General features: G+C 39.0%; 1 protein-coding gene across 1 annotated transcript in view; it reads right to left on the reverse strand.

Moving 5' to 3' along the window:
- The window catches only part of ASB7 (ankyrin repeat and SOCS box containing 7), a 49566-nt gene that overhangs the window by 16946 nt on the left and 15703 nt on the right, over nt 1–16917 (reverse strand). The window contains exon 5 of the mRNA XM_010381687.2: nt 4609–5214. Coding sequence (XP_010379989.1) covers nt 4609–5214 — 606 coding nt within the window. The remainder of the gene's footprint in view (nt 1–4608; nt 5215–16917) is intronic.

Genomic DNA, 16917 nt, shown 5'->3' on the forward strand with positions numbered 1-16917 from the left:
CCACCACACCCAGCCAATTTTTGTGTTTTTAGTGGAGATGGGGTTTCACCATGTTGGACAGGCTGGTCTCTAACTCCTGGCCTCAAGTGATCCACCTGCTTTGGCCTCCCAAAGTGCTGGGATTACAGGTGTCAGCCACTGCACCTGGTCCTTTCTCTTTTCTTTTGAATCCTTTCCTTTCATCTAAAGAAGTGGCTTTAGAGTGAGAACAGTACTTACCTTGCCAGGTCTATAATTTGTGCTTAAGCATTCTGAGGTGGGGTTTTCCCCAAAAACATACGTTCTCTCCTACTTCTCTTTGAACAAAATTCCAGTTGTGCCAATCATTAAAGCCTCGTTTTTATATGCATGTATATGTGAATATGTATATGATTAAATGTTCTTGCTAGTCACTGCCTCAGGTTCAGCTTTCTCATGGAATCTCTTTCTAAAAGATTTCATATTCTGAAAAACTCCTTGGTCCATACATTGACTACGGGAGTTTACATTGTGAGCAAGAAGAAAAAAATCACTAACTCACTATCTGATTCTTCAGGGTGGGTGGTATTATTATTTACTCCTCAAGCTTTACTGAGGAACGATCTTTTCACGAGGTTATAGTACTGTACCTGTTTAACAACATTTTCTCGTGTCACCCTTTTCTTGTGCATAACCACTAAGTTTCTCTTTTGAATGAGGCAAACATTCCCACAACCTTCTGCTCTTCACCTGAGGCTGGAGAACTGTAACCAATGCCCATACGCCAGAGCCTCCAGGATCGTCTTAGTTCTGGAGTGGTGTGTGTGCAAACATTATGTACACATTATTCCACTTTGTGTGCACGAGCCTGAGAATGAGGGCCTCCTAAGTTTTGTGCCCCGGCCACCTCACTTGCCTCAACCTAGTCCTGGCCCAGGCACAAGGGGCTATTTACCTCCAGAACGGCCACTGCTGTCTGTCCTCACCACCATTTATTTCTCTTTCTTTTCTTTTTTTTCTTCCTTTCTTTCTTCTTCCTTTCCTTTTCCTTTTCCCTCCCTCCCTCCCTCCCACTTTCCTTCCTTCCTTCCTTCCTCTCTCTGTCTCTCTGTCTCTTTCTCTTTTTTTTTTCTTGAGAGAGTTTCGCTCTTGTTACCCAGGCTGGAATGCAGTAACACAATCTCGGCTCACTGCAACCTCCACCTCCTGGGTTCAAGTGATTCTCCTGCGTCAGCCTCCCAAGTAGCTGGGATTACAGGTATGTGCCACCATGCCCAGCTAATTTTTGTATTTTTAGTAGAGATGGGGTTTCACCATGTTGGCCAGGCTGGTCTCAAACTCCTGACCTCAGGTGCCCCGCCTGCTTTGGCCTCCCAAAGTGCTAGGATTACTGCGCCTGGCTGTCACTACCATTTCTACTTGACACTGGTCACACCTTCACTGTTCTCTCTTTAATTTATTCATTTCTTTTTTTCTTTTTTTTTGACTACAAGTAAAAAACTAAAAACTGGCTTCTTATAAACACTGCCAACTAAGCAGGACACAACTTTCCTTCCATAAGTGATGTTCATTATTCAGGCAGGTGCTTTGGCTCCTCTTAACTGTGTTTATCGTTCCTGGGCACACAGAAGTGGCTCCTCCAAGGATGGGCCCTGCTGTGCTCCTGCCATCCTGGAAGGGGGAGGTTCTGAGGTCTGAATGCTAGACAGCGGGCTGGCTGAAGGGAACAGCAACAGCAGCTCTTCCTGGCCTGTCCCCCTACTCAGTGTCAACAAGTCACCAGCAGATGCTACTTTATTACCAAGCCACGAGTGCACTCTGTTTTGTTTTTGTTTGCACTACATATTAGAGTTTTTATAGCAATTTTTCCAAAAGGCCAGAGTAGTTTTTAAATTCTGGTATCATAATTTTTTTGGTCTCTTCCAATGTAAAAAATCTGTTTTTAGTCAAAACAGTGTGATGAAGAGTAAAATGTCCCTGAATGAAGACCACCATGTGGCCCCTCTGCTGTCCTTATGCCTTGGCAGTCTGCGATCTCCAATCATAAGCCAACAGCATGATGCCTGGAGCTGCAGTGCTTAGAGCACACAGGCTAGAAGAAGCTCTCAGCTTTGATTTAGTGCTCCCTGAACTAACCAACCTTCTTTCGAGCTGCTTTTCATAAGAAAGCTCAGTCCAGAGCATCAGCCACAGTTGCTCCTTCTTGGCCCATATTGTTCACCAGGAAAAGAAAACCTGTTTAGAGCCAAAGAACACACAGGTGAAGCAGAAACACCAATTTGCTTTTGGCAGGAAACACCACTGGAGAGTCAAGAAATATTAAATTATGTTGAGGCACCTGAAGACAAAGGACAACTGCAGCCTTAACAGACAGAGGGCCCTGCACTCAGGAAAGCAGTCTGTGCTTCCTCAGTCCCCACCCCTCGTTGTACAGAGTCAGCCAGACTGCCTGGACTTACTGAGGACCTCCTAGGCGCATAGCTCTGCTCCTCGTGCAGTGGAGAACCTAAGCACAGACAGAGGCAGTCCCCACTGATGTTTCTATCTGCTCAAATTTTAAAGTGCATGTGAGCCTTTAACTCAACATTCCTGCTGTGCAACAGCACTGCTGGGGGCAGCTCTAAGGGCTCAGGGACACAGGGCGGCTGCCCACATGCTTTTCCTGCCCAGCGGCTCCTCTCAGCCACCTGGCTGCGTGCCTCCATGTACAGACTCTAAACAGTCGTATATAGGGTTGAAACTGGGAGGCTTGAGTTGAATATTAATCTAAAGATTTGCTCTGTTGGTAGTAAGCCAGTTCTTGCTGTTAATCCACCCTCACTTTATTAGTTACACACTTTATCTTGAAAAACAATTACAAAGAACAGCGCCTGGAACATGTTAAGTGTTAAGTGCATTATAAATATTAACTCATTTAATTCTCATAACAAGCCTATATTATCTTAATTTGAAGGTGAGGACACTAAGGCACAGAGAGATTAGGTGATCTGCTCAAGGTCACAGCTAACACATGATAGAGTTAGGGCTCAAACTCTTGCAGTCTAGCTCTAGTCTATGCCATTAACCGCTGAACAAAGTATTTTAAAAAAAAGGAGGCTGAGGCATTTAGGTGAGTATATAACATGCCTTCCTAAGGGCAGCCACACTCATGATAACTAAGTCTCTAATGTAGAAGTTAAAAGAACAACAACAACAAGGCAACCAGGAACTGCAGCACTGCAGATATCGTATCTCCCATCTTTGGCTACTTGTGTGTGTCTCAGAAGCTTTCTGCAATGGAACGCCCACCAGCCAGCCCCAAATACCTCTCCCAAGGCAGGCAGATCTGTGTGGATCAACAAAGGAGTCACCAGGCACTTGTGGCCATTTAAACTTAAATCGCAATTAAATAAAATTTCAATTCCTCAGTGGCAATGGTCATATTAATAGGTGCTCAACAGCCACATGGGACCAGTGGCTACTATACTGGACAGCAATGAGAGACCATTTCCAACATTACAGAAACTGGTACTAGCCAGCACTGAGTAGACAAAGTAGTGTGATTTCTTCTTATGCTTTAGTCTGAATACATTAGTGATAACAATTTCATCTTTTCTTCCATGAATCTGTAAAATTCAAGTTACATTTTGTTTCTTCATAAAGCAAGTTTGTACTCCAAAGGTCAGTTCTAAGGGGTAGAGTAGGTTATTTACAAGCAACTCAAGTAAAGCCTTTGTCCTCTAGTAGCTGGTACCCAGGATATTAATATGTCTTCTTCTATCATAATGATCAAAAGTTCAAAACCAGTGAGGAAAAAGGAATTCATTAAAAAGTTCAGCAGACAGCAAAATCAATTTTGTTTACAGATTTTAGCTTCATGTTGGACATTAAGCATGAGACACACAATCAACTGGTCACATGGAAGCTTGACAAGAGAGGATGGCTAAGTCCACACAAACTGATACCCCATCACAGAAACAACTAGGACGCATGTATTACTACAGAAAGTGGGTCAGACACTTCAAGGCTTTAAAAAAAAGCATCCACATAAAAATTGTTCAAATACAATGGAAGCCATGTGGTCCAGGGACAGTGGTGCCAAACTTCCCACTGCTAGCAAATATTTTCTTACAACAATTTCTAGCATCCTTAACTTCCACTAGCAGTATCCCTAAATAAACAGTACCACTGTTCCATTTCATGTGGGTTCTCATGAAGCAGAAAAGCCACAACTAAAACGTGAACAACTTAGCAATAAAGCACAAATTCTAGGATATTTTCACAGCTAAGGAATCTAAAATCCAAAATTCTCCCTCTAACTCCTCAACTTGAAGTCCATGGAAGCCAGGTAAGATTATCCTTATGACCAACAGGAATTGCCTTGTTCTAACACAGATCTTTATTTAAAGAAATTCTCCTCTGTGTCCTTCTCTCTATTCCTTCCCTCACTCTTACTGTCTACCCCTATTACATTTAGAAACACAATTGAATTTTTATGAAATCTTGTGATTCAAAGTTTTTTTTTATTTCAGAAGAATGAGGCATCGCTTACCAAGCAGTGGTTATAGGAATGATTAATATCTAATCATCTTAGGTTGCAAAAACACATTAAGCTCCTCAGAAGATGCAAATTTTTAAAAAATGCAATAAAGTAATAATTATATTACATACTTGTGACTTCTTGTAAGAAATCCAAACATGGTCGACTACTTCCAGAAATACTTATTGAAACAGCCAGTGGGGTCTGTCCTTCATAGTTCCGTGTGTTCGTGTCTGCTCCATAATTATATAACATCCGTGCACAGAGCACATCATCCCTAAGGGCAGATAAGTGTAAAGGAGTCTGTCCATCTTCTAAGCGACCCAAGTTTGTGTCTGCCCCTCTCTGAAGGAACATTCGGCAATAAGAGTGATTGCTTTTGATCACGGCGTATCGCAACAGGAAACCATTCTGAATGTCGATGTTGGCATTGTGGTCCAGGAGGATTTTCACACAGCTTGACCTCTCTCGGATAATGGCGAGCTGAAGCGGTGTGGTACCTTTATCACTAAGTGGGTCAACCTCAGCCTTGAACTCCAGGAGAAGCCGGACAAATGAGTCCCTGCCATAGTGGGCAGCCACATGGAGGGGAGTCCAGCCGTCATTGCTTTTTGCATTAATGATGTCGCTCCTGTATTCAGATTCTAACATCAAGCGTGCAATACGGGCCCGGCCATGCATGGCTGCATAATGAAGAGCCGTGAAGCCTCCGATTAAGTCTTTAACTGTGGGATCAGCTGGAGTTAAAACCAAAATGAAAGTATTAGCAGACTCTAAGACAAAATAACAAACATTACCATGGCACAGCAAACTGTGGCCAATTCTTATATAAAATGTGAAGCAACCAACCACTGTAATGAATATCAAGTACTTTTTTCCTCAGTTTAATTCAAGTCTAGTTTTAATGGAAAATAAATTTTGTAGAATGTTATCACGTCTGGGTTAATGAAAGGAGAAAGACAAAGTGTTTAAAATGATACACACAAAAAACATGGAGTACAGGTCACCACATCCCCTGTCTTTGCTAATTTAACCAACTGCCTTTGGCTACTCAACTCCTTCATCTCTGCACTGTTTCATGTTGCTCTTCTGTTTTGAACTTTTTGTTTTATTTTCTCTTGTGCTTCTTCTTGGTCTTAAAGAGAAGCATGTGTAGCAACATCTGCTGCTCTAAATTACGGAGGTACTATGGTCTGGCACACTGTGTTGTTCTAGGGTATATTAAGTAATAAGAAAAAAGTTTTTCTGTGGTCTATAAAAATTCCAAAGCATTTCAGATATATGTCAAGTAATCTTGATAAATTGTTTTTTCAAAAGATAGAAGTCTATTCTGAATTCCCAGTTTTACATAACTTTAGAGTTTATAAGAATTAAGCAGGCCGGGCGCGGTGGCTCAAGCCTGTAATCCCAGCACTCTGGGAGGCCGAGATGGGCGGATCACGAGGTCAGGAGATCGAGACCATCCTGGCTAACACGGTGAAACCCCGTCTCTACTAAAAAAATACAAAAAAATTAGCTGGGCGAGGTGGCGGGCGCCTGTAGTCCCAGCTACTCGGGAGGCTGAGGCAGGAGAATGGCGTGAACCCGGGAGGCGGAGCTTGCAGTGAGCTGAGATCTGGCCACAGCACTCCAGCCTGGGCGGCAGAGCGAGACTCCGTCTCAAAAAAAAAAAAAAAAAAAAAAGAATTAAGCAATGCATTATGTGAATAACCTCAGCATTGTGTAAATATTATTTTCTAAAACAGTTCCAAAAACCTCTCCTAACTGATCTCTGGGGAAGAAAAAACAACTATAATAATTTATCTGCTATGTGACTCAAGTCACAGACTTCTGTCACTGGCCTCAGATATTTCATTAAGCCAAAGGCTGGTTCTTGACGGTGTTCACCCCATGGCATCTCTGGCTGGGGGCAGAAGACGGACAAGGACTGGTTATGCAGGGCACTTCCTGGAAGCCAGCAATTCCGTGCAAAAGACAAATTGATCAGACCTAACTACCCAGGATGAAAATGCTCTCTTCTTGTAAAAGTCACCTTTAATTTTTGGCTTGTTAACAAAAGAAAAAAAAATCATTAATGTTTCACACACACACATACATACACACACACAACACACACAGCCTCCACAGGTGAGTAAAAACTCATGTATTATTTAATAAATGTTATTTAGGTCTAGAACATATTATGACAAACGGTTCTCTTAGAAAAATCTATGAGGCAGAAAACTGTATGTAAAATAACACTGTGGAGAGTACTTCAGTGAAGGAGTTGCTAACAAAACCTGTACAAAATAAGATTTTTTTAGGTAAGCCATATCATGTAGATTTCTAAAAATATTTATTGTAAAGTGACAGTACACAATGGTAGTATTAGTTGTATCTATTTAGAGGAAATAAGGGCATCATATCTACCTTGGTCTTAACTGAAAGAAAAATATACAGCACCTGTTTACTATGTGACTTAAGTAAATAGGGCAAGAACATTTTAACACAGCATTTTGCTGCCATCTGCTGGTAAGGCATGAGCATGAGCTACTAATGTTTCCGTTGGGCAGATACTGCTGAGCCCTCAAGTCACTCAAGCCTGTTTCAGGTGCATCGCTCACCAAAAGTTTGAAATCAGGCGTGAAATCTACAAGATGCTCTCCCGTTCAAATGAAACAAAAAATCCTGCCAAAGGTCATTTCTAATCTGTACTTGGCCACTCAACTGCTTGCAGACATTCCCTCTTAATCTGCAAGTGAAATTTAAGAATACCTTCTTTAACTTCTCCCACCTTTCAGCCCCCAGGGGTGCTTTTAAAGGAGCCAGCCAACATCCTTATTTGCATCCTATACTCGTTCTATTTGATGGTAAAATTAAAATTATGTTACAAAACACTGCACTTGCATCTCTGCTTTCCATTTCAGGTCTCTTTTTAGGTTCTATGTACGTTTTGATGCTACACTGAGCTAAGGAAAAACAGAGATTAACACACACAACAATGACCTGCTTAGTCTCTGTTAAAACCAAATGGGAGATTAGAAAGCAAATGAAAATGCAAACAAAATGTAATTTAAAGATTATTAGCCATGAAATAAGGTAAGAAAAATATGTCATTTGTAATAGCAACAAAAACTACAAAACACCTAGACAGAAATTCAGTAAGAAATGTATAAGACGTGAAAAGAAAACGTTAATTCAACTCATATCATCTGTATCCATTCAAATGTCCTTTTATCAAAAAAAGAAAAGCCTCCCCTAAACATTTCATCTAAAGCAGCAACCCCACCAAACTAATTACTTTGTCCCCTCATCGAACATTTTCTCCCCAGGTAGAACTTATTCTAAATAAGCTGTAGCAAAATCTCAACAGGTTCATTTAAATTTACTGGGAAAAAAATTTAATGTATATAAACAGAAGCAAAGAAACATTCCCTATGAATATGAGGGGATTTTTTTTTTTCTAACAGCTTTATTGAGGTAAAATGCATTCACTTTAAGTGTACAGACTGATGAGCTCTGATAATTGTATACAGGTATATAACCCACCACCCCATTTAAAATATAGAACATTCCATCATCTCAAAAAGTTCCTTCATCTCTCTTTAGCCCTTCCCAGACTCTGGGTCCCATGCAAATCACTGGTCAACAAAAAGTTTTCTCTTTTCTGGAAATTCATATTAATAGAATCATATGTAGACTTTTGTGTTTAACTTACTTCACTTTGCATTATGTTTCCAAAATATTTCCATGTTGTATCAACAGTTCATTCTTTTGTATTGCTGGATAGTACTGTATACTATATAGTTTTCTAAATCCATTTATGAGAAGATGGACATTTGAGTTATTACCAATTTGAGGCTATTTGAATAATGCTACCATGAATTAATATATGAGAGAGAAGGAGAAAGGGACAGAGTGTGTGTTTTCATTTCACTTGGGTTTCATATCTACGAGAGACTTGCTGGGTCATATGTCAAATGCACATTAAACTTTTATAAGTGGCTTTTTAAATGGCTATACCATTTTACATTCTCACCAGCAATGGATGAGTTCAAATTGTTCTACATCTTGGTATCATTAGTAGACAGGTAAAATCGTGGCTTTTCCATTTCCCAAATAACTAGCTATACTGAACTTATTCATATACTTTGTTTTGTGAATTGTCTGTTCACATCCTTTATCCACTTTTATTGGTTGTCTCCTCATTAATGAGTTGTACAAATTCCGTGTATATTCTGGATACAAGCCTTTTGTCAGGTGTGTTTTGTAAATATTTTCTCCTAGTTTGTTGCTTGCCTTTTCATTTTCTGTATTATGTTTTGAAGAGCAAGACTCTTGATTTTGATGAAGCCCATTATTTATTTTACAGTTTGTGGTTTTGTATCTTATTTTAAAAATCTTTGCCCAATGCAATGTCACAAAGATTTTCTTTTTTCTTCTAGGAATTTTGCACTTTTAACTCTCACATTTAGATCAATGGCCCATAATTAATTTGTGTGTGTGGTATATCGTAAGTTTGAGGTTGAGTACTTTCCACAAAGATATCTACTTGTTCCAGCACAATTTGTTAAAACGACTCTTCTCTTAATGATTTACCCTAGTGTCACTGCTGAAAATCAATTTACCATAAAAGTGTAGGTCTATTTCTGAACTGTTTTGTTCCATTGGTCTAAAAGTCTCTCCATACACCAAACCTACACTGTCTTGACTACTGTAGCTTACAGTAAGTTTTAATAGCAGGTAGCTTAAGTTCTCTAGCCTTCTTTAAAATTATTAATATTTGGGATAATAAATTTTAGAATCAGTTTGTCAATTCTTCAAACAAGTCTGCTGGAATTTTGATTAGAACTCCACTGACTCTAAGGACAGCAACCTCTCTAAAATGATCTAAACAATATTGATTCTTCCAAACCATAAACATGGGATAATTCTCTATTTAGGTCTTAATTCTCTTCAGCAATGTTTTATAGCTTATATACATCATACATACATTTTGTTAAATTCTTAAATATTTTAAACTTTGTTGCTATTATAATGAACTAAAATTCCATTTTCCAAATGATGACTGTTGATAGAAATAAAATTGATTTTTGTACACTGACTTGTGTATTCTATAATCTACCCAAAATCACTTTTAGTTCTAGTACACATTTGTAGGTTTCTTTTTTTTTTGAGACAGAGTCTTGCTCTGCTACCCAGGCTGGAGTGCAGTGGCACGATCTCAGCTCACTGTAAGCTCCACCTCCCAGGTTCACACCATTCTCCTGCCTCAGCCTCTCGAGTAGCTAGGACTCCAGGCGCCTGCCACCACGCCCGGCCTTTTTTTTTTTTTTTTTTGTAGTTTTAGTAGAGACAGGGTTTCACTGTGTTAGCCAGGATGGTCTTGATCTCCTGACATCTTGATCCGCCCACCTCGGCCTCCCAAAGTGCTGTGATTACAGATGTGAGCTACCGCGCCCGGCCTGTAGTTTTCTTGCCAGTGTCTACATGTACAATTATTTTCTCTGCAAATAAAGACAGTTTGACTTCTTTCTTTCCAATTCATGACCCTTGATTACTGGTCTGCTCTCATTCCACTGGTTAGAACCTACAGTAGAGTGCTGAATAAAGTGGCAAAAGCAGAGACCCTTCCCTTGGTTCCTGATCTTAAAAGGAAAGAAATCAGTAGTTCACCACCCGGGAAGCTGTAGCTTTTCATTGCTTTGGAAATCACCTTCTTGCTTCTGGTTACCTGTCTTTCTCATGAAGGTATTTAAGACTGTCCCATTTTCTGAATCTACTGAAATGACTGTTTGGTATTTATGTTTTATTCTAATGTGACAAATTACTTAGCCTATTGATTTTCAGATGTCAAACAAATATTGCATTCCTGGAATAAATACTACTTGGGCAGAATATCCTTTTTTTATACACCAACAGACTGAATTTGCCAATATTTTGTTAAGAATTTTTGTATCTATTGTCATGAAAAATACTGGCCTATAGTTTTCTTCCAAGGTCTTTGTTTGGCCTGTATCAGGGCTACACAAGTCTCATACAACAAGCTTGGAGGTGTTCCCTCCTCTGTCAAAACTATTGTGTAGAATTCTTATTTATGTCCTTTAATATTTGAAATAATTCAATGAGAAGCCAGGTGGGCCTAAAGTGTTCTCAGTGAAAAGTTTCAGTGATTAGCTAGATTTCTTAAATTGGTATAAGGCTATTAATCTATTTTTTCCTTGGGTCAGTTTTAGCAACGTGCATCAGGAAATCTGTCCATTTTTCCTAATGGCACACAGGTGCCCATTATACTCCTTATTATCTTTTTGATGTCTAGAGGATCTGTACAAACATACCCCTTTCCATTCTTTTTAAATTTTTTTTATTGGTATGTAATATTTTACATGTTTATTGGGTATTTATTTATTACATGAACAGAATGTATAATGATCAAGTCAGGGTATTTGTATTATTCATCATCACCTTAAGCATTTATCATTTCTATGAGCTGGGAACATTTCAAGTCTTCTCTTGCAGCTACTCTGAGATACATAATACATTGTTGCTAACTATAGTCACCCTATTCTGCTATTGAAAGTCAGAGCTTATTTCTTCTAACAAATAGTACCCATTAACCAACCTGTCTTCATCTCCTCCTACCACCAACATACCCTTCCCAGCCTCTTGTTATCTATCATTCTATTCTTTGCTCCCGAGAGGCCAACTTTTTTAGCTTCCACATGAGTGAGAACGTAATGTGCTTATTTCACCTCGCATAATGACCTCCAGTCATCTATGTGGCTGCAAATGATCTCATTTTTTATGGCCCAATTTTATTCTGTTGTGTGTATATATAACACGATGGACACTTAGGTTGATTCCAAATCTTTGCTATTGTGAATAGTGCTGTAATAAACACACAAGTGCAGGTATTCCTTTGACATACTGATTTCTTTTCGTTTGGATACTCAGTAGTGGGACTGCTGGATTATATGGTATTTCTATTTTTAGTTTCTTTGAGAAATGTCCAGTTTTCCACAGTGGATGTACTAATTTACAGTCCCACCAACATCATATTAAGAGTTTTCTTTTCTCTGCCTCTTCGCCGTCATCTGTTATTTTTTGTCTTTTTAATAGTAGCCATTATAACTGGGATAAGACATCTCATTGTGGTTTTGATTTGCATTTCCCTAATGATTAATGATGTTGAGCAATTTTTCACACACCCGCTGGACACGTGCATGCCTTCTTTCGAGAAATGACTATTTGTGTCCTTTGCTAACTTTTTTGTTTTTTTGAGATGGAATTTCGCTCGTCACCCAGGCTGCAGTGCAGTGGCGCCATTTCCGCTCACTGCAACCTCTGCCTCCCGGGTTCAAGCAATTCTCCTGCCCCAGCCTCCCGAGTAGCTGGGATTACAGGCACCCACCACCACGTGAGCCCAGCTAATTTTCATATTTTTAGTAGAGATGGGGTTTCACCATGTTGGCCAGGCTGGTCTTGAACTCCTGGCCTCAGGTGACCCACCCGCCTCAGCCTCCCAAAGTGCTGGGATTACAGGTGTGGGCCACCACGCCTGACCTGCCCACTTTTTAATCGGATTATTTGTTGTTTTTACTGTTGACTTCCTTGCATATTCTGGATATTACAATTTCCCTTGTCAGATGAATAGTTTGCAAATATTTTCTCCCATTCAACAGGTTGTCTCTTCATTCTATCAATTGTTCCTTTTGCTGTATAGAGGTTTTTCAGTTTCTAAAATATAGTCCCGTTTGCCTATGTTTTAGGTGTCTGTGTTTCTGAGGTCTTAGCCATAAAATCTCTGCCTAAACCAATGTCCTGAAGCATTTTCTGTTTTCTCCCAGTAGATTTGTGGTTCCAGGTCTTATGCTTATGTTTTTCATCCATTTTGTGTTGTTTTGCATATGGTGAGAGACAGGAGTCTGGTTTTATTCTTCCGCATATGGATATCCAGTTTTCCCAGCAACATTTACCTGAAAAGGGTGTCCTTCCCCCAATGTACGTTCTTGTTATCTTTGTTGAAAATCAGTTTGCTATAAATACACAGATTTCTGGATTCTCTGTTCCATTGGTCTGTGCCTGTTTTTAGGTCAATACCATGCTGTTTTGGTTACTAGAGCCTTGTAGTATATTCTGAAGTCAGATAGTGTGATGTCTCCAGCTTTGTCCCTTTTGCTCAGGATTGCTTCAGCTATTTGGGATCTTTTTTGGTTCCTTATGAATTTTAGGATTGTTGTTTCTAATTTCACAAAAAGTGATGCTGGTATTTTGATAGAAATTGCCTTGGACAGAAGAGTCATTTTAACAATATTAATTCTTCCAATCCCTGAGCATGGGATGTCTTTCCATTTGTTTGTGTCCTCTTCAATTTGTTTCATCATCAGTGCTTTGTACTTTTCCTTGTAGAGATCTCTCATCTTCTTGGTTAAATTTATGCCTAGGTTTTTTTTGTTTTTGTTTTTTTTGGTTTTTTTTTTTTTTTTTTTTGGTAGCTATTATAAGTGAGAATACCTTCATGATTTCTTTTTTTGCCTGTTTCATTACTGGTATACAGAAATGCTACTGACTTTTGTATGTTGATTTTGTATCCTACAACTTTACTGATTTATCAGATCTAAGAGTTTTTTAGGTAAAGTCTTTAGGTTTTTCTAGACATAGATCATATCATCAGCAAAGAGGGACAATTTAACTTCCTCTTTTCCAATTTGAATGCCTTTTATTCCTTTCTCTTGCTTGACTGCTCTGGCTAGGATTTCCAGTACTACAGGGAATCTCTCTTCCACTCTTGATATTGGTTATGTATCTTTTCTCTTGTTTTTTTTCCCCCACCATTCTAGACAAAGATTCATCAATAAAATTGATCTTTTCAAAGAATCCTTTTTTGCTTTTCAGTTCCATCTATCTTCTCTGTCATTTACCCATTTTCAATTCCACTGATTTCAATTATTCTCTTTTATTACTTCATTCCTGTTTTTACTTTGGGATTAACTGGATTCTAGAAGTATACAGAAACTGTTTCAATATAGCTCCTTTCTTTGTGCAATTACTGTCATATATTTCATCTTTATATGTTATAAGCCCAACAATAATTTAATTTCATAATTATTGTCTATTTTCGTTTAAAAGATGAAATGATGACAAAAATATACTGTCTGTGGCAAAACTCCTCAAAGGTAAAAGAACAGCATTTCCTAAAAACTACTGTCAACTTTGATGATAGACTTTCAGCTTTTCTTCTACACATTTTTAAAAAGTTATACGTAGCTGTAACCATACTCTAATTACTTAATTGCTTCTCTATATGCATTGAGAATGCCTACATTTGAAAAATTATATACAATGAAAGGTAGGCTTTTTTTCAATACATCATGACATTTGGTAAGGTGAAACTTTTATATAGAATATATTTCCTGCTTTTAAGACTGATTCCTCTGGCCACGTTAAAAGAATTTATTTAATCTAATTATTAAATAAACTTAATTTAAATGAATAGAGTTAATATAAATTCTATACTGGCAAGAGAAGCTACTGTTTTTAAGACTTCAATACATACTACTAAACTGCTATCCAAATGTACTCTTGTAAATTCCCATCAATGTGCCTGTTTCACCACATTTGGAATTATCATTTGCAAAATCTTTCATTTTTGAAACGCTAAAAGTATTTTTCACCATTCTTCTGTGGATTTCTTTGATTACCCCCTTATCTCTCACTTTTTTCCCTGTTTCACCAAAAGGATTTTATCTACTTTATCGAGAGGTTTTCTCAGGTTCCTCTGGGGATCTGCTTTACAGACTTAACTTCTAGATCTTTAGCCAACTTCCCTCAGGCCAATTTGTATAAACACTGAATCTGAAGATGAATAAATGCACTAAGACATTGTCTCTTCAACGTTATTTTCTTGAAACGTCCAGCATGGTCTTGGAGTTTTTAGAAGACTCAAAATTGGGAAATGAAGACAATCAGGAGTTTGTTACAATTTCCACCGTTAAAATAGAGACTCTTCCATTATGATTCTAACAGTACACTAACCTGGTCAGAAAGACTACCAGGATTTGTACAGATGTGCTATTATATGCATCCCATTTGTGTTTAAAAACTCAAATATTTTTGGACCATTGTAAAACCCTAAGTTTTCATCATTTTGAAGCAGGATGCTTGAAAGTAAAGCAGGAAAATATCACTTATATGCACAGGCCAATGTTCCACTGTCAGTCCTTCATATCCATGTGTTCCCTAGCACAGCATCAACAAACCACAGATGAAAAATAATTTGATTAAAAAATTAGAAATAACAACAATAAAAATACATTTTTAAAAAACAATACAGTAGAACAACTACTTACACAGCATTTACGGTGTGTTAGGTATTATAAGTAGTTTAAAGATGATTTTAAAGTATACAGGAAGATACATGTAGGTTATATGCAAATACTATGCCATTTTCTCCCAGGGATTCGAGTATCTGTGGTTTTGTTACACTGAGGGGGTAGTTCTGGAACCAATCCTCTGTAGATACCAAAGGACAACTGTGCTCTCCAATATGGCAGCCACTTGTCACATATAACATTTAAAACATGGCTAGCGTGCCTGAGGAACTGAACTTTTTAATTAACTTGGCTGAAATTTAAATAACCACACCTGCTATGGACAGCACAGGCTTACATTAAACTAGAAAGAGAGCCACACTGTCTTTTCCTTTTGGAATATAGGTAGTGTCAGTTACCCTACTCAAACTTGCTCATGTTCTCAACAAAACTGGATTTCCCCAGAAGCATCAGCAAGTGTGGCTTCATGTGGTCGCTCCCCACCAGACTGTCTGTGGTCACAATGCTCTCCCCAAACTATGGTCACAGGCAACCTCTTTCTCTGATTTTGGCTAGCTCTGTGTGATCACTGGTCGATGGTTTCACCAGGCAGGTATCTGAATTTAATACAAGTAAAATCTGACCCATCAATATATTTGAGTAATTTCTAGTTGGGTGAGTGACTGGTATTAGATACCTATGTCCCATTTATTAAACTGCATCTGGCTAGCTTCACTCCTGTTCCTTTGCTAACCTTCATTTCAATTAACGACAATCTTCCTAATCCTCAGGCCAAAACCTCAGTCATTCTTGATTTATTTCACTCTCACCTCACATCCCAGCTAATTTTCTTGCCTTAGGGCTTACGCCCTTCTGATATGTCCACATACTATAACCAGCTAGATTACTAAAGCACGAATCTGTTCTCCCATTCCTCTGTCAAATGTTTTGACACCTCACCAATGTCCCTACAATTACTGGATATGCTCCAATCCTACTGAACATTTTTCAGCTCCTAAAACCAAAAGTGTTCCTTCTTTCCTTCAGCCCGTCACATGTAGTGTACCCTGAGTTGTAATAATTCCACACCTCCATCCTTCCAGTCTCCATCCTTGCCTCACCTTTCCAAATTTCCACTCCAACCCTGCTTTATCTAGGAAGCCTTCCTTGCACTCATCCACCCACCCCAGCAGACAGTGAGGACCTTATTACACAGGGCACTTAAATTCACTCTTTTGGAACTGCCTTGTTTTCTTAGGGGCAATACAGAATTATAGGTAAGACAACGGTTTGAATCCCAGCTCCACTGCTTATGAAGTAATGACCTTGGGTGAATTACTTACTCCTCTGCAGCTTAGAATTTTTAATGTAAAAACTGATAATACTTACTATCCTAAAAGAGCTGTGAGGAATTTGGCATATACTAAACCCTCAATAAATATTGGCTATAACTCTATCCCCCAGCAGATGATGAAGTACTAGAAGGAGAGCCCTGTATTTGCTCATTTCTGCAACTTGGGGCCCAGCCCTGGGCCTGGCATCTATTAGGTGCTCAATTAATATTTGCTGAATACATAGTTTATAAGGGATCAACTGGCCACCTTGTCTATCTATATATATGAATTCTTGTTCTTTCTTTCTGTCTCTACACACACACACACACACACACACACACACACACACACACACAGCAGGGTGAGAAAGTGAGGGAGAGTGAAAAGTCAAGTCTTGTTTCTTATGAGCTTTTCCACTCACTGTTGCCTATTGAGATCTTTGACTTCCTGTTGGTTTACTATCCACCACAAAATAAGCTACTAACAGGAAGAGCCAATCTGACTGGAGTTCACAAAGTTTTAAAGAAATTACATTGTTTTGAGGCTGGGTGCGGTAGCTCATGCCTGTAATTCCAGCACTTTGGGGGGCTGAGGTGGGCGGATCACCTGGGATCAGGAGTTCGGGACTAGCCTAGCCAACATGGTGAAACCCCATCTCTACTAAAAAAAAAAAAAAAAAAATTAGCCAGGTGTGGTGGCACACGCCCGTAGTCCCAGCTACTCAGAAGGCTAAGGCAGGAGAATCACTTGAACTTGGGAGGTGGAGGTTGCAGTGAGCCAAGATCACGCCACTGCACTCCAGCCTGGGTGACAGACG

This window comes from Rhinopithecus roxellana, chromosome 5, assembly GCF_007565055.1.
Source record: "Rhinopithecus roxellana isolate Shanxi Qingling chromosome 5, ASM756505v1, whole genome shotgun sequence".
In the NCBI taxonomy this organism is placed as follows: Eukaryota; Metazoa; Chordata; class Mammalia; order Primates; family Cercopithecidae; genus Rhinopithecus; species Rhinopithecus roxellana.